The sequence below is a fragment of the Lactuca saligna genome, chromosome 8 (genome assembly GCF_052625555.1).
Source record: "Lactuca saligna cultivar CGN05327 chromosome 8, ASM5262555v1, whole genome shotgun sequence".
Taxonomy (NCBI): Eukaryota; Viridiplantae; Streptophyta; class Magnoliopsida; order Asterales; family Asteraceae; genus Lactuca; species Lactuca saligna.
In genome coordinates, this window is record NC_136424.1 from 43,040,805 (window position 1) to 43,063,426 (window position 22,622).

The 22,622-nt window shown below is 34.6% G+C and overlaps 1 protein-coding gene across 1 annotated transcript; it reads right to left on the bottom strand.

Moving 5' to 3' along the window:
- Positions 1-4,274: 4,274 nt before the first annotated feature.
- Positions 4,275-4,889, bottom strand: LOC145009583 (uncharacterized). The gene has a single exon (XM_078968253.1). It carries the CDS (start codon positions 4,887-4,889, stop codon positions 4,275-4,277), a length of 615 nt encoding a protein of 204 aa, XP_078824379.1.
- Positions 4,890-22,622: the final 17,733 nt, after the last annotated feature.

The window sequence follows — 22,622 nt, forward strand, 5'->3', positions numbered from 1 at the left end:
TCCTCATCCCTCTCCATAATCCTTAATTGCTAGTCTTGGGTGTGATTCCATTAGAGGCATGACAATTGTGGTGCATGCCTCCAAAGGATTAAGAAGAAAGTGTTCATTCTTATTTACAATAATAACAATCAAGGTAAATAATCCTAACCCTAATTTGGTAATTTTTGAAAAACAAGCTAGTAATCTTAGGGTTCTTAATTGTTGTTCATTCTTATATATTCAATAGAGAAAACATAGATCTTTATTTGGGTCTCATGCACTCTTAAGGGTTTAAGTTTATTGTTTTGCATATATCCCATCAATGGTATAAGAGCATGAGGTTTGTTTTCTGTTGAATTGTTATAATTATTGATCTTGAATAAGGAGAAGCAAAACAAATTCGTCATTCTATTCTTCTACCACGATGTGGTGACTTGCGAATTTGCTTGACCACGCTGTGGTAATTGCTTAGAGCGACGTGGTGGATAGTTAGATCCAAAAAAATCAGTTTTTTTTCTTATTTCATGAATTGATTAGGATAATTAGCTTAAATAATGTTTTAAACAATTAAAATAGAATAATTATCTAAGTAATTGGATATCCTTATTGTTTTGGTCAAAAATTACACAAGTATAAATCAACCAAATTGAATGAGAGGCTATGATGTTCGAATTGTGCAATAGAGAATGGTAAAAAGAATGACACAATTGTTTACAAGGAAAGCCCTTGATCCTTGCTAGGATCTCCGACATAAAACCTTGTGAGGTGATAATGATCACCTTCCTTGATGATTTTATTAATATAAAATGACGATTACAAAGATTATTTCAGTAAGAGCAAGTGAAAAAGTTTGTAAAGTAAGCTAAGAGTCAATCGTGTCTCGTGTGTGGTACACATGTGTCAATTTATTGTCTAAACTAGCTAATAAGATGCCTGATATTCCCAGGATCCTCTATGACTAGCTTTGTGAACGTTGATTGACTAGGTATTCTAGGTATTTAGCATAGTTGAGACGAAACTCTTTTGAGAATAAGTCTTCTCTTGACTATATCTGCACATGGGTTTGTTAAGAATGAAATACAACAGTTATAAATGTTAGTAAATAATAATAACGGTAATAGTCGGGATCCTGAGATAGTTGAGGATCCTGAATATCTAATGGGGTTTGAGGATCCTAAATGCTTTGAGGATCTTGAGCCTAACAATTTCCCCCAAGTTATTCCTAAAAATATAGGAGTTAATTTCAAGAATATTAAAGGGATGACTTAAAGTAAAAATTAAAAAGAGAAGATAAAGAAGAGTTTAAATTTTTTCCCTTAACGGATAAGTTTTATCCATCTAGAGGTAACGGAAAAGCAGTCAAATCATCTTTCTTATCTCTTTTTTGCTATAAATATGGGCTTCCGATAATTTCTTCTTTATTCTGTTCAGTCGTCATTGTCTTATTGCGAAGTTAAATTTTTCTCTTACATTTTTTCTTCTGTTCCTCTGATTTTCTTTGTCATGCTTAAGAAAACTAGTCGTTCTTGAGCTAGTGTTGTTACTTATCCCGAGAATGACTTCAGTGATCAAGAAATCTTATCTTATGATGAGGTTTGCTCCTTCAAAGATGAGGATATGGAATCGTTAAAATCCATTGTTGATTTTCCTTTCGATGTAGTTTTTCGAACTTTAGAGGCCACCATTCAACCAGATTTTGTTTCTCCGACGTGGGTTTGCTTTCTTGAATACCCATTTACTCTAGGTTTAACTTATCCTTTTACTGGTATCATTCGTGATTTCTTTTTAACTACCAAATTTTCTTATTTCTAAGCTATGCCCTCGGTTTGGAGGATCCTGTTTTGGACTGATAGCTTGAATCAGTCCAAGAACATAGACATCAAGTTACCTGAGCTGGCTCTCCGTTATGATCTTTCTACTTTTGGTTCTTCCTGTTTCCTGTTAAGAGTTAAGACAAAGAAACCCCACCTTATTTTGAAATCTAAATAAAATGATGGTGCTTAGAAGGAAAAATTCTTCTTCGTGGGACGTGATTCAATTCCCAATGGGGATTCCCTGCCAAAAACATGGATTAAAAAGGGTAGGATTTGAATTGAGATTTCAAGGATCTTGAAATTTACTTCCCTTATTTTATTTTTGTTTATGCAACATTCAGATTTGAAGAGCTTATTCCTGCTCTTGGTGATTCTGAGGACAAGGTTTCCAAATTTCTTGCATTTCCTGCACTTGAAAGGTCATTCAGGTTTGAACATTCCAGTCTCCAAGAGGGTTCTTCTACTAATTCTTCTATGGCTAATGGTAACATTATTTAGCTTGGATACTTCTTTTAGATTGATAAGGATCCTGAGTTGATAGGGATCTTTGGCGGGTTCCAAGACTACTAGTTACAAGGCTCGTTTTGGTTTGACAGATCTTGAAGACGATATGACTAGCGGTTTGATCAAGGTTAAGGAAGAGAAAGGTGTCACTCTTCTTCCTCCCAATAGACCTCTCTTAGACCCTACAATTAAGGCTTTAGGATCCTAGAATTTGAAGCCTTCTGAAGTCATGGATTTTGGTTTAGAGAATCTTGGCATTGCGGATGCTCTCAGGAAGTTGAATACTTTTACTCAAGTTATAAGTTTTTCTTTATTCTTTTCTATTTTTCTATCTCTTATTTTTCATTTGATATTTTTCATGTTTCCAACCATATCATTTCCGATTTGAGGCTCCAGGCTGAGAGAGCCGAGCAGACTCTTTAGGAACTAGAAAAGATGTGGAAGGCAATCAATGAGGATCTTATGAAGCAAATGGAACTTTTGAGTAAAGAGAACGCTGAGAAAGAGGGTGAGCATGCTGCAGAGATTGAGGAGATGATTGTTGAGGTGAAAAGTAGCGCTGTGATAGCTATTTGGGAAGATAAGATCAAGCTTGCTGAAGATCTTAAAAATTTGAGATCCTGGAATGTGGTTGGTTAGCGCGAGGCATTAGCCTAGCTGACTAGCAAGCCTACTCCTATCACTAAGGATCCTGCATCGCAACCGTTGGAGGGAGGAGAGAAAGATGGGGCCAATGATGATCAGACTAAGGTCTAGGCCTGCAAGAAGATAAATTAAGTACCTTTTTTCATTATGTAAGACACTTTAGATTTTGCCTTAGTAGGTTGGTGTGCCACTTTTTAGAATGACATGGTAACATTTCACTTTTATCTGTCTTTATTTCCTTGTCCTGTTTAATCTTCATGCCAAATATAGTACTTGGATTTTTAGATAGTTAGGATTTTGAAAAGTTTAAGATCCTTATTTTTACTTAAAAATTTCAAAGTTAAGAACAAGGAAAGATGGAGCCTGATTGTCTTCAATTTTTTCCTTAAGCTTCATAAGCTATTCAATCATAGAATTTATTGAGGATAAATCTGAACTTAGGAAAGAACTTAGGATTGTTGTTGACTTCTAACGATAAAGTTCTTACTGATGAGGATCCTTAATGATGAGGATCCTTAATGAGGAGGATCCTTAATCATTAGATCATATGGGGAATTTCCTTCTTTGGGCAACCTGTTTAGGTTATAAACCTTGACAAAATTCTTGGGTAACATCATGGGAAAGAAGCCTACTTATGATAACATGAAAATGTTATGACTCGTGTGTATTTTCTGGGGAAAAATCCCAATGTGTGATAACATGAAGATGTTATAAACCTTATGTAACTTTTGGGGTAAGATCCCAATTTTATATAACATGAAAATGTTATAAACCTTAAGGATCTTATCTCATATTCAAAGATAATAGGGTTTCCAAGCTATTGCATCGTGAAATGATCCCCGTATTCATATCCCATAATTTGATATCACGAGGTGTATAGACCTTAGTTCATGTGAAAGAGGTAATTATCTCTTTAAACCTTAGAGGGGTATTAAGTACCCTTAATCATAGGAGAGATGATCAATCTCTAGCTTGTGTATATGATAGTTTAAAAATCATATTGTTGGTATAATAGAATTGTCCAAGTGTTAAGATGCTGAGATCTTCGTGTGTCAAGATCCTTATGTTTCAGGATCTTCAACCTTGTGGATCCTTATGGTTTAGGATCATTGCTTATGGAGATCCTTAGTTGTACATTGTTTTGCATAGAAAACGTTAGCTAAGGGTGGATGCTAGTCTATCTAACACCCCTCCAATGCTTAAGTTAGTAATGTATTCTAGGAGAAAATAAGTAATGATGAAAAGTTTAAGGTAAAGAACACGTGCACCTTGGTTTTGTTGAAGATCAATCGATCTTATTTACATATAGTATGCTTTGATATGTATAACATTCTAGGATCTTGGCAAAATGTCACCTTCGAGTGTTGCTAGCCAATATGCTCCTTTTCCTGCTTCAGCATCTATAAGATACGGTCCTTCCCACTTAGGATCTATAAGATATGGTCCTTCCCACTTAGGATCTATAAGATATGGTCCTTCCCACTTAGGAGATAATTTACATGTACTAGAATCCTTCGTGTTTTGGAATGTTTTCCTTAATACCAAGTCTCCTATTTGGAAGCTTCTGAATTTTATGTTCTTGTTGTAAGCCTTGGTGATCCTTTGTAGATGAGCAGCAATGTGTATCTTGGCAAGATCTCTGAGTTCATCAACAATGTCAAGATGCTGGGCCAGGATCCTATCATTGTTTTCTAGATCTTGGAGAAAGTATCTAGCTGTTGGGATGACTACTTCCGTAAGGATCATTGCTTCTATCCTAAAGACCAAGGAGTAGGGGGTCTGACCTGTGGCTACTTTGGAAGTAGTCCCATCTGCCCATAAGATGAAAGGAAGATCTTCTGCCCATCTTCCTTTCTTTTCATCTAGCATTTTCTTCAAGTTCTTTACTATGATCTTGTTGCTAGATTCTGCTTGACCATTAGCTTGGGGATGAACAGGAGTGGACATTATCATTTTGATTCCCTAATTCGTGAAAAAATTTCTTATCCTCTTCAACATGAATTGGGATCCATTGTCGCATATGATTTCAGCTAGGATCCCGAACCTGGTCAAGATATTATGTTTAATAAATGAGACTACCTATTTGTCTCTAACCTGAATGAAGGCTTCAGCTGGATTCACTTCGAGAAATAATCAGTCATCACCAACATGAAGACTTTTCCTCTTAGAGAAAAGAATATCTCTTCATTGTTGGCCAGTAGTATCTTGTTCTCAATACCTTGGAGCATAAGGATCTGCCCCCAGTGTGATTGCCACAGTCAACTTCATGTATGTCCTTCAAAACTTCTGCAGCTTCATGATCTTCCAAGCATTTGAGGTATGGACCTGTCATAGAATTTTTATAGAGTTTACCTTGGATTAGTACGAATCTTGAGACTCTTGTTCTAGATGCTCTTTCATTTTTTTTCTTCTGTTGGGATCGTGCCACTATGGAGATACTCCATAATGAGTTGGATCCATGATCGTGGAATTCTTTGAGGATCTTGTTTGTTGGGATCCCTTTGAGGAGGGATCCGAGGGTCAGGATCTCCGATTGTTGCTAGACATATTGGTTGTTCAGGATCGTCAGGTTTGTCGGAAATGGATTTTATAGCTGGAGTTATTATGTGGGTTATAGGGACTTCATTTCTGGTGGGATCCTTAGGGAGGATCCTAAGTTGGCTAATGCATCTGCTTCTGTGTTTTCTTCTCTCGGAACTTGGGTTAGGCTAAAGTTTTCAAAATAAGAGGCTAATTTTTTGAGGATCTCGAGGTATAATGCTAATCTGTCACCATTCACTACATAAGATTCATTGAAGTGACTGGTTAATAATAAATTATCAACAAATACCTTGAGATCCTTGACCTGAATCTCCTTAGCCAATTTTAGTCCCTTGATGATTTCTTCATATTCCACTTTATTGTTGGTTGCGTTGAATTCGCAACTAACTGCCTAGGGTAGGATGTCCCCCTGTGGCGATTTTAGTATGATCCCCATCCCAGTTACTTTTTGGTTTGAAGCTCCATCCATGAATAGTGTCCATTTTCCCAAGCGTCCATCTTCTAGGATTTGTTAGCTTCAATGTCTAATTCATTTTGTAGGTCATCACTAAAGTCAGCCACAAAGTCTACTAATGCTTGTGACTTTATGGTGGATCTTGGTTCATATTTGATGTCAAATGTGCCTAACTTCACTGACCATTTTTCCATCCTTCGTGACATCTCTGGTTTTCTCATCACATTCTTAATAGGATAATTAGTTTTCACATGTATAGTATGTGTCTTAAGAGAATGTCTTAATTGTTGGATTAGTGTCTAAGTCCATAACTATTTTGGTATGTACTTGACCCGATGGTGCATGGTCCTTTTGGGCTGCCTTCATCAAAGCAACTTGATAGGATGAATTATGGAGAGAAAGGATTAAATATGATTTATTAATATATGATGAGAATAATATATTAAAGGAGAAATCATATTGTTTTATTAATATTAGTCAATAATTAATTGGTAATTAGTTTTGTGACTAAAAGAGATTAATTAAACTTAAGGGACTAGAATTGTAATTATAAGATAATTGCAATTTAGGCCATGGATTGCCTTATATTAAGGAGTGGACGAATTCTATGGGGAAAACCATAAGAAATCATCCAAGGCCTTAAGGAAAGGAATTCATGGGTTGCTTAGGGCTTAAGCATCCAAATTAGGGTTTCCTTGTTGGATAACCCTAATAGCCTCACTATATATAGATCCCTTATGACCCAAAAAACGTGGCTAAGCATCCTTCTAGGGTTTCACACGTTTTTGGGCAGCCTCCATCCTCTCACCTTTTCATCCTCTTGCTCTTGGTGTTTGTGAACCATTAGAGGAGTGACATTTGTGACTCTAAGCTTTCTAAAGTCAATACAAGGAGGAATTGATATTGTTATTGCTACATAACAATCAAGGTATGATCTTAAACCTATTCTCATGTTAATATGATTACTTGAATGCTAGAATTAGGGTTTATAGTCTTGGATAACTTGCATGTACAATAGAGAAACCTAGATCCAAGCATTAGGGTTTGTATGAGCACATAGGATGTTCTTATGACCAAAAACCCATCAGTGGTATCAGAACCTTGATTGGTTTCTCTTGTATTGATGCTTTGTTTGTTTGTTCAAGCTTAAAAATCAAAATTTTGGGTTTTTGGGGGCTGAACTCTCCGAGTCTATAAATGAACTCGCCAAGTCCATGCTGACTCGACGAGTCAGTCGGTCAGAAAGAGGGAAAAACGGGATTTCTTGCTGTTTTTGTTGAGGATACTTGCCTTATCATATTAGATCAATATAAGTCCATTTTTTTGATATATTTGAGTATATTCTTGATCTAATTGAAGATATTTATCAATTAATAAAATATTTGTTTCCTTATGTGCTAATTGATTAATTATTGTGATTAAATTGGTAAATTGTTTTACACGAAATCATTAAATAAATCAAATATGGATAATTGAGTGATTAAATGTTAATTAGGATTATTTGTTATTTGATCCTTGTTGTTATGAAAAGTTTCATATTTTCCCCTCATAGGTTTTATAGTTTAAATTTGAACCTAAAAGTTTTGTTCTTTTGAAATTTAAATAGTTAAAGCCATCATGTTTTGAAAAATGTTTCAAAACTTGCCCTCAAGTTTTGGAATTTAAATTTTGATTAAAAGTTTAATTTTGATGCATATTTAAATTCTAACCATAATGTTTTGAAATGTTTCAAAACTTGCCCTCAAGTTTTGGCATTTAAAAAAATTGATTAAAAGGTTTAATTAGGAATGTTAAATTCTAAAACGCTAGTAATGTTTTGAAAAGTTCAAATCACACCCTTGTGGTTTTATTAATTAATTAACGTGTATAATTAAAAGAGGTTTAATAAATCCATAAAATTTTAGGTTTACAATTTAATTGAATTAAAAGTATAATTGTTAAATTTGACCACCTAGTATTTTAAAAGTGTAAAATACACCCTATACTATATATAACATTAAAAGTCTAACATTATATATATGTATGAGTAAAAGTCAGTCTTACCATTAGTAGGCCTCATTCACGAAGCTGGTCTATAAAGAGTGTTTAAGGAAATTGCCTATAATATGGCGATAGAATGGGTATCCACTCTTACCCACCGCACTCTTGACTAGTGGAGGGTCGTTAGCCGAATGGGTAGGATAGGACGAAACCTTCCATTATAAGTATAATGAAGTACAAAAGTAACTAAATGTTTTACAAATTCCCAATATTAGTTACTTAGGAAAAGTGAATTGATGCAATTCCATGAAATTACACTTTGTGCCCTTGCGAAGACGTTAGTGGAGCGTGTGTGGTTACCGGCACACTAAATGGTTCTAAGCAAAGGTAGCAAAGGGTGACTCAATGTTTGTCATAGTTCGGTGGAGCGTGTTTGGTTTACCGTCACATCGAATAGGTGACTGTAACATGTGAGGGCACCATGTGAGTTTGCATGGTTATTCACACCCACTTTGTGATCCTCGGCATCCCAGTCACAAACTAGAGGGGCATATCGAGATATAAACATGTCATTGAAATGTTCAATGAATCTCAAAGGATCTAGGAGTTTTCATAGATTTAAAACTTGAATTTCTTTTTCGTTTTTTCATGGTGGAAATTAGTGAATCGTTATTCACTTACCTTCAAATGTTCTGCGATTTGGGTTATGACATCCCTCTCCTGAGTTGTAGAATATTGTGTTGGGTCCTAGCCTTAGTATCTCATTTGGGTGATTTACTAAGGACTCAATCAATCAACTAACTTGAATTCGTTTTCTCCCGTTTTGTAGATGTCAAAGTTCGACAATTATGGTCTTCCCAAATCCCGTGGAACAAGCATTCCACATGAAGATGGTATTCCACAATTCGATCGAGGAACAAGAAATCATGCTTCACTTCCTCCACCTCCTCCAATTGTTCTCCCTAACCCACAAGATCGAAGAATTTAAAGGTTCAATATCACTAAGGCCCTATTGGAAATGAAACATGAAGATGGTAAATACATGTGTGCCCACATTCTAGGAATGAAATCACACATTGATAGGTTGATTATGTTGGGTGTGTCATTTCCCGATGAGTTGGCTGTGAACTGGTTTCTGCAGTCACGCCCTGAATCATATAATGAGTTCAAAAGAAAGTATTATATGATGGATCATGACGATAACCTCATTGACCTAACTTACATGCTCATTGCTGCTGAATCAGAAATGATTTGGCGAAGCAATGGAGCGTATTTGTTGGGAAAGTCAACCGACCATGCTTCCGAGGACATTCTAAGAGAAGCGACCTGCGTTTGCTGCCAAGAGAAAGGGCGTTGGATAGAAGTCTGCCCCAAGAGCCTGAAGATTCCAAAGATGGGAGAGTCAAAGAGTATGGCTGTGCTTCAGGTAAAAAAAAATCCACTATCTAACTCCATTAAGTTCCTATTCGTTGATTCTTAATACATGATGTGATAAGATTGCATTTGAATGTTTTGCAGGATCGGTGAAAAGAAAGGAAGCTTGATGAAAGTGCAAGATGAGTCTAATCACAAAGAAATGGATCTCGATCGCGTGGACTTGAAGATTAGATTTTGAGCTTATATATTTATGATAGAATTGTTAGGAATATTCGACTACATAGTTTTCAATGGATTTTGCATTGTAAGGACAAATGTTTTCCGCTAATTTTATAAATAAAATAAATTTTGTTTGACTTATTTATTTATTTGTTTATTTCCTTGCAATGAAATTGTTATGAAAATTGATGTTTGCATATTTCTACAACGAATGGATATGATTCTTATTTATGGAAATGTCGAGAATTTACCAAATAGGGAGAGTTTCTCATCGCCTAAATTTCAATTGGACAGAAATTTGGAATCACGCAACTTAGTCACATGATGAATGAGAAATTTCATATTTGGAAATTAGACTAATTCATTGACAAAGTGTCAAGTGAAGGACTAGGAGATCGACTACACAAAGTTGCGTGTTGATCAAGTCCACCATAAGAGTAACAAAGATATTCGTCATGATTTACTAAAGGTTTAGTAAATATGATTATACTTATAAGATTAAGTGTAGTTTGGAATTGATTAAAAAGGTTTAAATCAATAGCAAAACGAACAAGAAGAATCAAGTAGGCAGAAAGATAAAAGTTTCTCCATTCTAAGAAGAAGGGAGAGTACTTTTATGCTTTGTGATAAGTCTTTATGATTAAGAACCATATCTTAATTGATCCTCCAAGTGAGTCTTAGTACAATTATATGTCTAAGTAGAGGAATCAAGAATTGAAGAAATGGTTAAATCAAGAAGTCAATCATACTTCGTTCCAAAACAAGTCTTAGAGTTAAGATTGTGACAATGAGTGATAGGTATTAAAAGGTTTATAACGTTCATCAAATGTGGAAAGTTGTGATGTCTTGGATAAGAAAAAGACCAACTAGGACCAAATTATGAAGTGTTTTGATAAAAACTACACTAACTCTTGAATATTTGTTTGTCAAGAAATGTTTATTGAAAGAGAATCTTATATGTCAAGGAGTCAGTGGGAGTCTTAATGGTCTTGAAAGGTTTCAAGAAAAAATCAAAACAAACCTTATCGATCATCACTAGCACACGAGTTGAGGTTTACAACCTATCGTGTTGACATTATTTTGTTTCTGTGCTGTTCCAATTGAGTTAATTATGCATGTGAGTTCTATGAGTTCTCATTTTGAACGCATAAAAGGCAAGGCACCTTAATCAATGAAAGGTACATTGATATGAAAGGGTGAGATGCTTAACTACTTGGAAGACATGGTGGGCAACTGTGCTACCATAAGGCAAGAAAGCAAGATTAAGAAAGTTCGGTCTATATGAGCTTGAATTTGTCGTAAACTTTGGTTTTAACAAATTCACATGGATAGAAACACATAAACCGTTTAAATCTAAGTGTTATAAGATTTCCTCCTTCATGAAAATGATTGTGTGGAAATGATTTCACTAAGAAAGATTTTAAGAAGATAGTGATTGTAAAACTGCATTCTCGAATTCGATTATGGTTATGGTATCCCTTTCCATAATTTGAATTGTGAGGTTTGGCAATTAGTCTTAATTGTTTAGACACACATATGAACTATCTAAGGAAAAAGTGTATAAGTTCAAGAAGCCTTGATAAAAGATTATCAAAGCATTAAGTATTAGAAACATGGACATAAGAAATTCAATAGGTATTGTTTTTCTGAAAGTTAAGATGTTTATGAATACATGTCGAAGCTAGTGGGAGCATAAGTGTTATGTTTATAATAATCATCATGACAGTGGGAGCATAAATGTTATGGTTGTATGATTATTATGGAAAGTATTGCAAGTTAGCAATATTAATTATAGAAAACAAGAGTTATACCTTACAAAGTTGTAAGGGTTGTAAAGTTGTTTTGCTATAATTAAGGTAGAGTATTTACCCTAAATGGAGGAGCAATTACTTGGAAAAGATAATTTCCACTCTCAGTCAGGCTGGGTATTTACCCTAAATGTAGGAGCAATTACTTGGAAAAGTTCCAAGCATGGGATTGTAGCTGATTCAACATGCGAATCAGAGTACATAGCAGCAAACGAAGCGGCGAAGGAGGCGATATGGATGAAGAACTTCATCGGAGACCTTGGAGTTGTAGCAAATATAAAGGAGCCAATGGAGATTTTCTGTGACAATGATAGGACGGTTGCCATAGCCAAGGAACCAAGGGATCATGGAAGATCCCGACACATCGATAGAAAATATCACTTCATATGACATCGAATTGAAGGACTGCTCGTAGCAAAGAAGGTATTGTTAGAGGAGAACCCAGCAGATCCCCTCACGATGGGATTGAGTAGGGTTAAGCACTTACAGCATGCGAGGCGCATTGGGCTGAAGGACGATATTAGTTTTAATGATTAGATAGCTGTTTAGAAACATGTAATAGTTGAAATGTAATTGAGATTTGATGATTAAATAAAAGGTGTTTTTTTATTTAATTGTAATCTTACTATCTTGTGTCAATCATTTACTATTGTTTCATTTTGCATGTTTTGACTTCCAGAATAATTATATTATTCAAACTGTCAACAGTCGATGATACTTTAAAGTAGGTATTGAGGCAAGACTTTCATGAATTTGCCTTGTAGATTATCTGAAGTGTATTAGACATAGCAAAGTTTTATACAACATTCATGTGCTCATAAGGTATGAGTATTGGATTAAACCCACACTCACATAAATCACTTCATGGAATTTATCATGAGTGATTGTGAGAAGATAATATCATATAGTCTTCAAACCTAGAGATATGAGTTGCTGACTATGAGTTGATTGTACATTGATAGTGTTAAACCGCATCAGTAACTTGATGCTATAAGACGTGCTATTGTCTACAATTTAACGAGTAGTTAGAAGTATATGAGTCGAAGTTTATCTGTTCCTTTTAGTCATTAGAGGATTAAAAGCGATATCATGGGCCCTCGATGATTTTGCTTTAACTTATGTGCCAAGCCCGGTCAGAACTCAATTGATACGTTCGATTAAGTTCTATGTCAAAAAAATGAAAAATCGGGAATCAAATGTCGGACAATAAGAATGACTATGTTTCATGTATTTGTCTGACTGATAGCTTGAGAACAAAGGATTATATGATCCCTTATCTAAATGGTGTGTTACATTTTGGAAAAGTATTTTAAGAGCTACGATTGCTAGTCGATTCCTGAAGTCGTACTTACAGCTATAGTTATCAGACTTATCCATGTGGGAGACTGTTGGATAAGGTGTCTAAGTCTATATGTAGTGACAAAGAACATGGTTTGGCACGTGGAATTAAAGTTTGCACAATTGAACATGGTGATTTAGGTGTTAAAGAGATGTATTTATTGTATATGGTGTTACAAAAAGGATCTAGATCTAGACTACATAAATAACACACACTTACACACTCAACTTTTACATCCCTCAAGCACACCTCTACTAGTTGACAAAACCCACCTTGTATAGAGGTGTTTACGTGTCTCTCTCTCACTCTCTATCTCTCATGTGTCATAAAGCTAATACTCCACATGCAACTGGGGTTTACAAAAGTCAAACATTTACAAAGTCAGTCATGAATAAATTTGTACCCCAACATTCTCCCCCTCAAAATTAGGAATGAATGACCCACTTCAATTCTTCCAAAGTCGAGCAACTATGCGGTTCGAACCTCAAAGGTGACACAAGTAGAAACAAACTTCAATCTTCAATTCTTCCGTGACTCTACAATTTGGGCTCTAGGATGTGAGACCATACAAACCAAGCAACAACAAATGATTAACTCCAAATAATCACCCAAACGTTGCGCATAAAAACACACCCCAAAAATCTTCAATAAAACCAAACCCATTTCGAATACATCATTTCCGAACTTCTAATTGCATCATTTGGTAGGCTTCAAAAATTCAAGATCACTTCGGTCTTCAAATCCACGTAATATGAAAAATTGAAGTTCGAATTTCCATATAAACTTCTCCCCCTTTTATTATCGAAATTTGATTATAAAATTTCCAAGGAAAAAGAACGTGCTCTATTCAGAATTTTTCGTGTCAAAACACCCCATTAACATGTGGCATAAACTTTGTGCTTCAATCCGTAAAATCCAAAAGATAATCAATTTTTAGTTTCGTTCGCGGATCGCCTTTGACAAAATTTCGCAAAAATGGGTAGAAATTGTCAATTTCAAAACTTGGCAGTGACCCGTTGCGCCCAAAATAGCAAAATATGCAAAACTCTCACCCTTTTTCAAATCAGGGTAGAAACACATCAATTTGCAAAAACTGCAGGGGTCTGAAATGCACTTTCTTCAATTTTTAGCAAAACATACCTTTTTTACGAATTTGGGTGTAAACTGCCAAATTTTTTAAACTGCAGGGTCCATTTTCGACAATTCTGCCCTTTGTTCTCAATTCATACGAAGAATCCCCCAAATATACGAAGCTCCAATTTTTTTTCGAATTTGGGTGAAAAGTTTCAAACATTCGAAATTTGGGTTAATTTTCGAAATGACAAAAATTTGAAGGTTCGAGGGTCAAATTTGAAACTTTGTGTCATTTGCTCAATTCATACGAAATTTGATTATTCATACGAAATATCCTTGGGTGAAAAGTGACAAACATATGAAGTGTCAAGGGACATATACGGAAATTTGGTTTTCCTTCTTTTCAAATCATACGAAGCATACGAAGCCTCTCCAGTGAACAATGACCCTTCGTACAAATCCCAAACACCCCTTTCGTATATATATTTCAAAATACCATTTGAATTTCAATCCCAACAATTCCTTCGTACATTCAACCATATACACCCTTCGTTCTACTCAAAAACTCAAACACACTCTTCTTATGTTTTACACAACCATGACCATTACCCTTCGTCCATCAACTCCATTCGAACCAGAAAACAATGATCACCAAACTTTCATAACTCTCGTGCAAGAAGTCGACAACTCCAAACACGAATTTTCAATTCTTCGAAACATCAAACTCTTTGATTCTTCATTTTTATACACCATCAATTCATCATTCGAATATCAATTCCCAAGTCAAAATCATTCAACACGTACGTAAACCCTGTCGACCATTTGTCCCCAATTCAAGACCTGATTTCGTGTAATTCTTTTATCATTAACCCCAGATCCATCAACCACACTGGAACCCAAACCGTCGATCTTCTAGTTCACAACCTAAGGTCCATTCATCCCCAAATCAAATTTGATTCCAGTTCATCATCAACATTAAAATCTAGGGCTTCATTTTCGTTAACAAGCAATTGACTCTAAACTATTATCCATTCGAATCTTGACCCAAAAATCACTGAAGCTAAAAATGTTATCTCAAATTGAAATCAAAATTTGACTTTTTAAAGGTTGGCCATTCAATAATCAAACCTCAATCCATCATCGATACAACATTACACATCAACACAGTTGTATCCAAGACATTCAAAATCACAATCAAATTCAAAATCTAGTTTATTTTTGAAATTCAATTCCAAGTTGAAATAGTCGATTTTTAATTTCAAAGCAAATCAATCAAATATCGATGGTAATTCTAAATCGATTCCAACATTTGGTTTTCACAACCGAGATTTTCCCAATCGATAATCTATTTTGATTTCAGATATACAAGAAATCGACACACATTTTTCGTTAAGCATTCATTAAAAAATGGAAAATGAGATGAAGAACACAAGAACCACCGATCATGAAGAAAACTTGATCCAATGATACACAAATATGATGCGTGTGAATAAGTCTAAAGAATGAACAAAAATATGTAGACTCACACAAACTGAATTTTACTTGAGACTTTGGGAAATACGTGTTTGATTAATAAGTGTGAAATTAATTTTGGGCTCAAACGATGATCATGAACAGTAAGTTGAATTTTAATTGCGCTTGACATGTTGCTATTATAAAATTAAATCTAACGAACGAATATTAGATTGAATCGGACCTTGATCAAGAAAAAATTATTGGATCACAACAAATGGGTTTTTCAAAGAAAATTTGATCCAACGAGTCAAATGATCAAAAATCAAGAACGCAACGTACGAATCAATTATTACGAGAGATCATAGAGAGAGACTCACCAAAATTGCTCAAATTGCGACAAAAATTGTCAAACCAAGAATCGTTCTTCAAAAATCACTTTGATCTTGAAGACCCACTCTGATACCAATTGTAGTGACAAAGAACATGGTTTGGCATGCGGAATTAAAGTTTGGACCAATGTTGAACAAATGAATTTTTTAGAGATTTTTGATATAACAACGAGAATTTGAAAACAATCATATGAAACGACTCACAAAATCCAGTAGAACACTCGATTCAACAATCCAAATGCAGAATCAAATCACAATCTTAGATCTAAGAGAAATTTTCAATTTCAAAAAGCGCGAAAACTTCTGAACCAAAAAGTTGATTCAAAATCGTTTTGAACAATTGAAAATCAGATCACAGAGATGATTCCTACTCTGATACCGATTGATGAATCAATGAATCGAGTGAGATATTAATCAGAGTTAATATTGAAGAATGTAAGAGAGATTGAACACAGGATGTCAATAAGATTTCACTTCAGCTCTATTACGCTTTTTGTTTACAGAGAAAAATAGATAAGACTGTAAAAGACTCTAACTCTAGTAAATGATCCAATTTATAGGATACATAAAGGATACAAAAAATATACTAAGGCATAAACCCTTAAGCTTCATATAAAAGCGCCTTACTAAAATAGATTACACAATATACGAAGAGTACAAAACATGCTTCGACTAATTAGAACAAAAACAATCCTTACACTCGTGGTTTCGGAGCCATCATCTACTCATCCTGAGGTAACTTTTTCCGTACCATCTTATGTTCCATTAACATATGACTTTTTCTAGGATTCCACTCCACCTTCTCTTACTGCTTCTACTACACCTATCATGATTGCTCCTTGTCCGAATGTATCAGTGGGAATTTCGCAACCCTAGATTTCTGTTGCACTTTCCACTCCCCTTTTCACCGAACTCACAACAACAACAACAACTACCACTAGTACACGTCCAGTTACCGTGAACATATCTGATACAGAGGTAGGTGCTTCTGGTGTCACTATTAGTCCAAATTCTCCATCAATCTCTCCTATAGGAACATCTGATCCAAGTACAGTTTTCGGGGACAATTTTGATGCTTTTGAAAACTTCCACTATAGCCCCTTCATTGTTCGACAAGAAAGTGACGAAGATGATGCTCCAATGACAATAGGGTAGTTCAAGGTCCACCAAAGCCTCTTCCAGTAGTGAATACTCCAAGGCTTCTATTAAAGCCTTCCTTGAAGCACTTACTCAGGAGCATGTCGCAAATCTCACCCTCACAAACAAAGCAGTTGTTGATTTTGAAAAGACTTGTGAGCAAACAAGCGAAAAAGTCGATAAACTACTTTTTTATACTAAAAACTTTATGGAGGATTTTTGCACTTCATCAGAATGCAACACATCATCTGCGAACACAACCATTAACAACCTTGTTTCTACTCTCCAAACTGAAAAGTCGGCTCTTACAAAGGTTTTCTCTGGGATCCAAACTGACAATTCTGAGTTCCAAACTTCCATCTCCTCCAAAATCGAAAAACTTCAGGATGATTTGGCTCTTTAGAACAAGATAATGGATGTGCTCGTTGTTAAAACTGAGAAGGTGAAGGTTCTCTAAGTGAATTTATCGCATGATCCCAGATTGATGAACAAAAATCCGAGAATGTAGTTATCAAATGTTGCGTTGTTGATGTGAACGTTGATTTGTACAATCTAATCAAGACTTGTGATTCTCTCCTCACAATCTCTGTTCGTCAACATCTGGCAGAGAAATTGAAGCCTATCTTCTCCAACCTAGACGTATTTCAAGGTGTTTCAGAATCTTATATTCCAAAACAAGGAAGAGAATCGGCGAGAACTTTTGGTGTTGGTGAAGGAACTGAAGGTGAAGATGATAACAAACAAAAACCCAAGTCTGATGATCCGAAGGATAATGTAGCTTTGGTATCAATAGGAAAAGAGAAAATTATGGATGATGATGATAATGATGAGGAAGAAGAAGAAGAAGATGAAAATGTAAAAATAAGATGCAAAGCTCGTCGTGCTAAAATTGATGAAAACCATCGTATTGTTCGGGAAGCATAAGAAAAAGAAAGGAAAGCACGTGAAGCTCAAGTCACTTTGGAAACACAAAAGCTACTATTTCCTACTTGGTTAAGAGATCGTATTTTGAATGAAGCCATCGATAATCCAAGTGTTTACTAGCTGGAGCCAGTTGCTTTGTTTAACGTCGAAAACACTTTGGATTTGCAGCTTGATTTTCCCATGACTCCGAAGGCTTTCTTGCTTCGCAACTTTGACAGAGTTAAGAATTCTCTTGGATCTGACAATGATGTCAATCTGATACTTATCTCATTTTATCTATAGCATAGCAAACCACAATATCAATTTTGGAGTTCAAAAAAGAGTACAACAGTAAAGGTTATTGGACCAAGAGATTTGGGTATATCATAGATGTCTAAACTAGACATCTAAAATGGGAGATATTAGAGTTAGTTGATTTTTAAGTCCTTAATATAACACCCAATATGAAATATTAAGGCTAGGACCTAACACAACATTTTATAACTTGGAAGAGGGATGTCGTAATCCAAGCTATAAGATATTTGAAGGTAGGCGAATGACGATTCACCAATTTCCACCATGAAAAACGAAATAATTTATTATATTTTAATTGGATCTGAAACTCCTAGATCTTTTGAGATTCACTAAACTTTTCAATGGCATGTTTCAATCTCGAGTGTGCCCTCTCAAATTGTGTGACTGTGATGCTGAGGATCAGAAAACAAGGTGTGAATAACAATGCAAACTCACTTGGTACCCTTAATATTATCACCTAATCAATATGCCGGTTACCCACACGCACTGCACCGATCTATGATAAACATTAAATCACCCTTTGTTATCCTTACTAGTCCAAGTTAGGGTGTCGGTTACCCACACATGCTCCACTAATGACTTGGTAAGGTACAAAGTGTGAATTTCATGGGTTAGCACCAAAATCACATTTTCCTAAGTAACTAAGATTGGGATTAATAAGTGTTTAGTTACTTAGTATTTATCATTATACTTATAATGAAGGGAGAATTATAGTCCTTGTCCTACCCGTTCGGCTAACGACCCTCCACCAGTCAAGGAAGCGGTGGGTGAGAGTGGACACCCATTAAACTGCCATTTTATAGGCAGTATATGTATATATAATCATTCACTTTTAATATTATAATAGTATAAGGGTGTATTTTAAACATTTAAAATACTTGGTGGTTTAATTTATTAATTAAACTATACTCTTAATTTAATTAAACTTAAACCATATCTTTATGGAATCATTAACGTTTTTAATTAAACACTTTAATTAATTTAATGAAGTACATAAAGTTTGAACTTTAACTTTTAAAATTCTAGAGTTTAGAATTAAAGTGTATATGGGGGGTGACTTTACAAATTCCAAAACTTGAGGACAAGTTTTGAACAATTCAAAAACTTATGGTTTCCATAACTTATGAGTTGTACAGTGGTTTAATGGAAAAACTCTTCAAGTTCCATAACTTGTAGAGAAGTTATGGAAGACTTTACAAGCATTTAAAAAACTTTGACTCTTCATTTTTTCGTAACTTATGGAAATTTTATGAGTTGTAGAATTCATAAATGTGACTTTTCAAATAACTTGAGGACAAGTTACAAAAACACATATTATTACTAACTTCTAGATTAATTTGGATTGAAAACAACTATCTCATAATTTTTTCTATTAATCTAAACAAACTCATAAACATGAACATTCATAATCAACATTTTTCAAGCATCATATAAACATGTTTAAAACTTGAAACTTTAATTATTATCATTTATTTGGATGAGAATAAACATTACCATAGTATCAAAAAACAAATTTTATGAAAAAAAACACTTTGTGGTAATGATTCTAATCCAAAACACGGCAAAAAAAACACGAACATATGTTGTTAGGGGGTCCAACTCGTCGAGTGCATGAACCAACTTGATGAGTTGGATGAAATTGTTCATGGACTCGTCGAGTCCATAACTTGACTCATCGAGTCTCTTGTTCAGACAACAAAAAATTCGATTTTTTTCAGTTTTTTAGCAACTTGCATCAAGTATAATTGAAAACAATCCATGGCTCTGATACCACTGTTGGGTTTCGGTATAATACAACATCCTATAGTGTACATACAACTCTAAATACCTTGGTTCTATGTTTTCACTAATTATACATGCAAATGGTTTCCAAGGAATTAAGCTTACAACTAGCATGCATTTAACATAAAAATATAATATACTAGTTAGCATGACATACCTTTTGATGGATCTTGAAGTCTTTGTGTATTTGGCCTTAAAGAGCTTAGCCCCAATAGTGTGGAAGCCTCAAATGAAGTCACAACACATCATGGAAAAAGGTAGGACTTGAGAGAGAATTACATGCGCCAAAAACCTCCATATTTCACTAAGAAAAGAAGTGTACACGTTTTTGGTCATAAAGTAGGACATTTATATGTTGGATTCCAAGAGTCGTGGGGATAACCCAAATCCATACCAATGGGTGCTATGATCCGTGGTCCATGTGGCCCAACTCTTTATGTATCCATACATAAACTTGGTCCAACATGGATCATAAGCCCAACACATATAAATATAACTAATTACCATAATTAGTCCCCATAGATTTAATTAGTCTCTTTTGATCACTAAATTAATTCCAAATTAATTCTTGATCAATACTAATTAAAACATATGATCTCATATTAATATATTATAACTTATAATATATTAATAAACCATAATTAACCTTCTCTCAAAAGTCCATCCTAACAAATTGTCCTGATGATATGTAACCTAAATGGACCATGCTACTCTCGGGTCGAATACATACCAATAATATTTATGAGCTTAGACACCTAATCCAAAAGTCTCCCACTTAGATAAGTCTAAAACTATTCTTGCATATGACTCCAAAACCCGAATAGCAATCGTAGCTCTTAAAGCCGCTGCCGAACTCTGAATAAATCAATGACATGTCCATTAGATAAGGGATCATATATTCCTCCATTCTAGATATCATATGGACTGAGACATGGATTATAATCATTCTATCTTTCCATTTGTTGTTTCATGATTTTTGATTTATGATGATTGACTAATTGAACAAATCAAATCAGTCCAAGCCCAGCCGAGCACTTACGATTGACATAAGAAAATCATCGAGGGGCCCACAGATATAGCTTTTATCCCGAAGGTGACTCATATGGCTTGTTCTACTACTTGTTGACTCTTACACAAAGGCACGTTTTATAACATCGAGTTACCAAATGCTTTTTCGTGCAATCAATGTACAACCAACTCATAGTAACAACTCATATCTCTAGGTTTGAAGAATATAAGATATTATCGTCTCATGATCACTCGTGATAAAATCCATGAAGTGATTCAAATGAGTGTGGGTTGAATCCAATACTCGAATCCCTATTCCAGGAGTACTCATGAATGTTGTAGTAACTTTTACTATGTCTACTACCTTGGACATCTACAAACTCGATTCATGACAGTCTTGCCTTAATACCTACTTCCAACGTATTATCGACTGCGGATGGTTTGAATAACTTAGTCATTCAGAAAGAATAACCTAGTTATTCTGGAAGTCAAAACATGCAAAGTGAAACACAAGAATAATACTAATCCTCTATGGTCCCAAGCACCTTTGAGAGTAAATAAAACACGTTTTATTTAAACACCATATTGATTACTCATTATTCATTGTATAATGTTTCAAATAATCAACTTTATACTTGAATTAAAACAATAGTTGTCCCATGCTCCAAGCATGTATACTATGTTTTCTAAACACTAGTCACGCCATACAACAAGTATGCACACTATGTTTATCTATGATCTTTACTTTGTGAAATAGATCAACTGAACATGATTCCAATGATGCTCATTTCACAATCCCAAATCTTTATTGTAAATGTACGAATTCCAAATTCCAACCATTTAACAAAATCTGTTAGATTCTAAACTTATATGCATTGATCCTCTCGTAATGACTATGCACAAAGTCACAAAGACTTGTCAACAGACATTACAGAGCATTCCAATGGAGATCAATTCCATTGAAATGAAGTCTCAAATTCAAAGTACATTACTTTGAACATGCTTCTTGCATTAAGCTTTCTCATCTAACACAAATTGAATAACCTCCACCTATGGGAATATTTTCATATTCTCATATTGACTATCATTTCTGAACAAGAGTTGCCTCTTTTCAGAATATGTCAATTATGGTCCTTTCCAAAATTATCACTTATACTTCCAACTGTCCATGAGCAACCAATCTTTGGTAAACCTCAAATTATCCTCGACAATTTCTTAATCATTTTAGTCATATCCAATTCTAGACTTTTCCCTTCTTAATGCCCTCAGCATTTGGAAAATTTAGAAAAGATTAATATTGCGGCACATGCAATCAATCGTATATCTGAAGCATATGGGACACGATTCATGATGTCTCACATAAAGATATGATACTAGACCAATCTTTTGCAACAATATATATATTTTTTATTTTCCATGTTTTCAAAATTTGACAATGAAAAGGGATGTCGTAATCATAATCGAATTTTGAAAACGCAATATATATAGAATTTCCTTATGTTGAACCATTCCAACAATATATATATATATATATATATATATATATATATATATATATATATATATATATATATATATCCTTAACTAAAGATGTTCAAAATCTCAATCTAAGTTTTTAGAATTGAAATGGAGTATAATTTCCTCTCCCTTAATTATAGCAAAACAACCTTTCCCAATTGAAACCCTTTTGTTTTCTATAATTAACAGTTAACATAATAAGCATGCTCCTACTAACATGATAATTATTAGCATAACACTTATGCTCCCACTAGCTTTGACATGTACTCAGAAAACAGCTGGACTTCTAGAAATCAATACTTTATTGACTCTCTTACCAAAGTTCAGATTTCTGATACTAGATGCTTTGATAAGACTTTATCAAATTCATACACCTTTTCT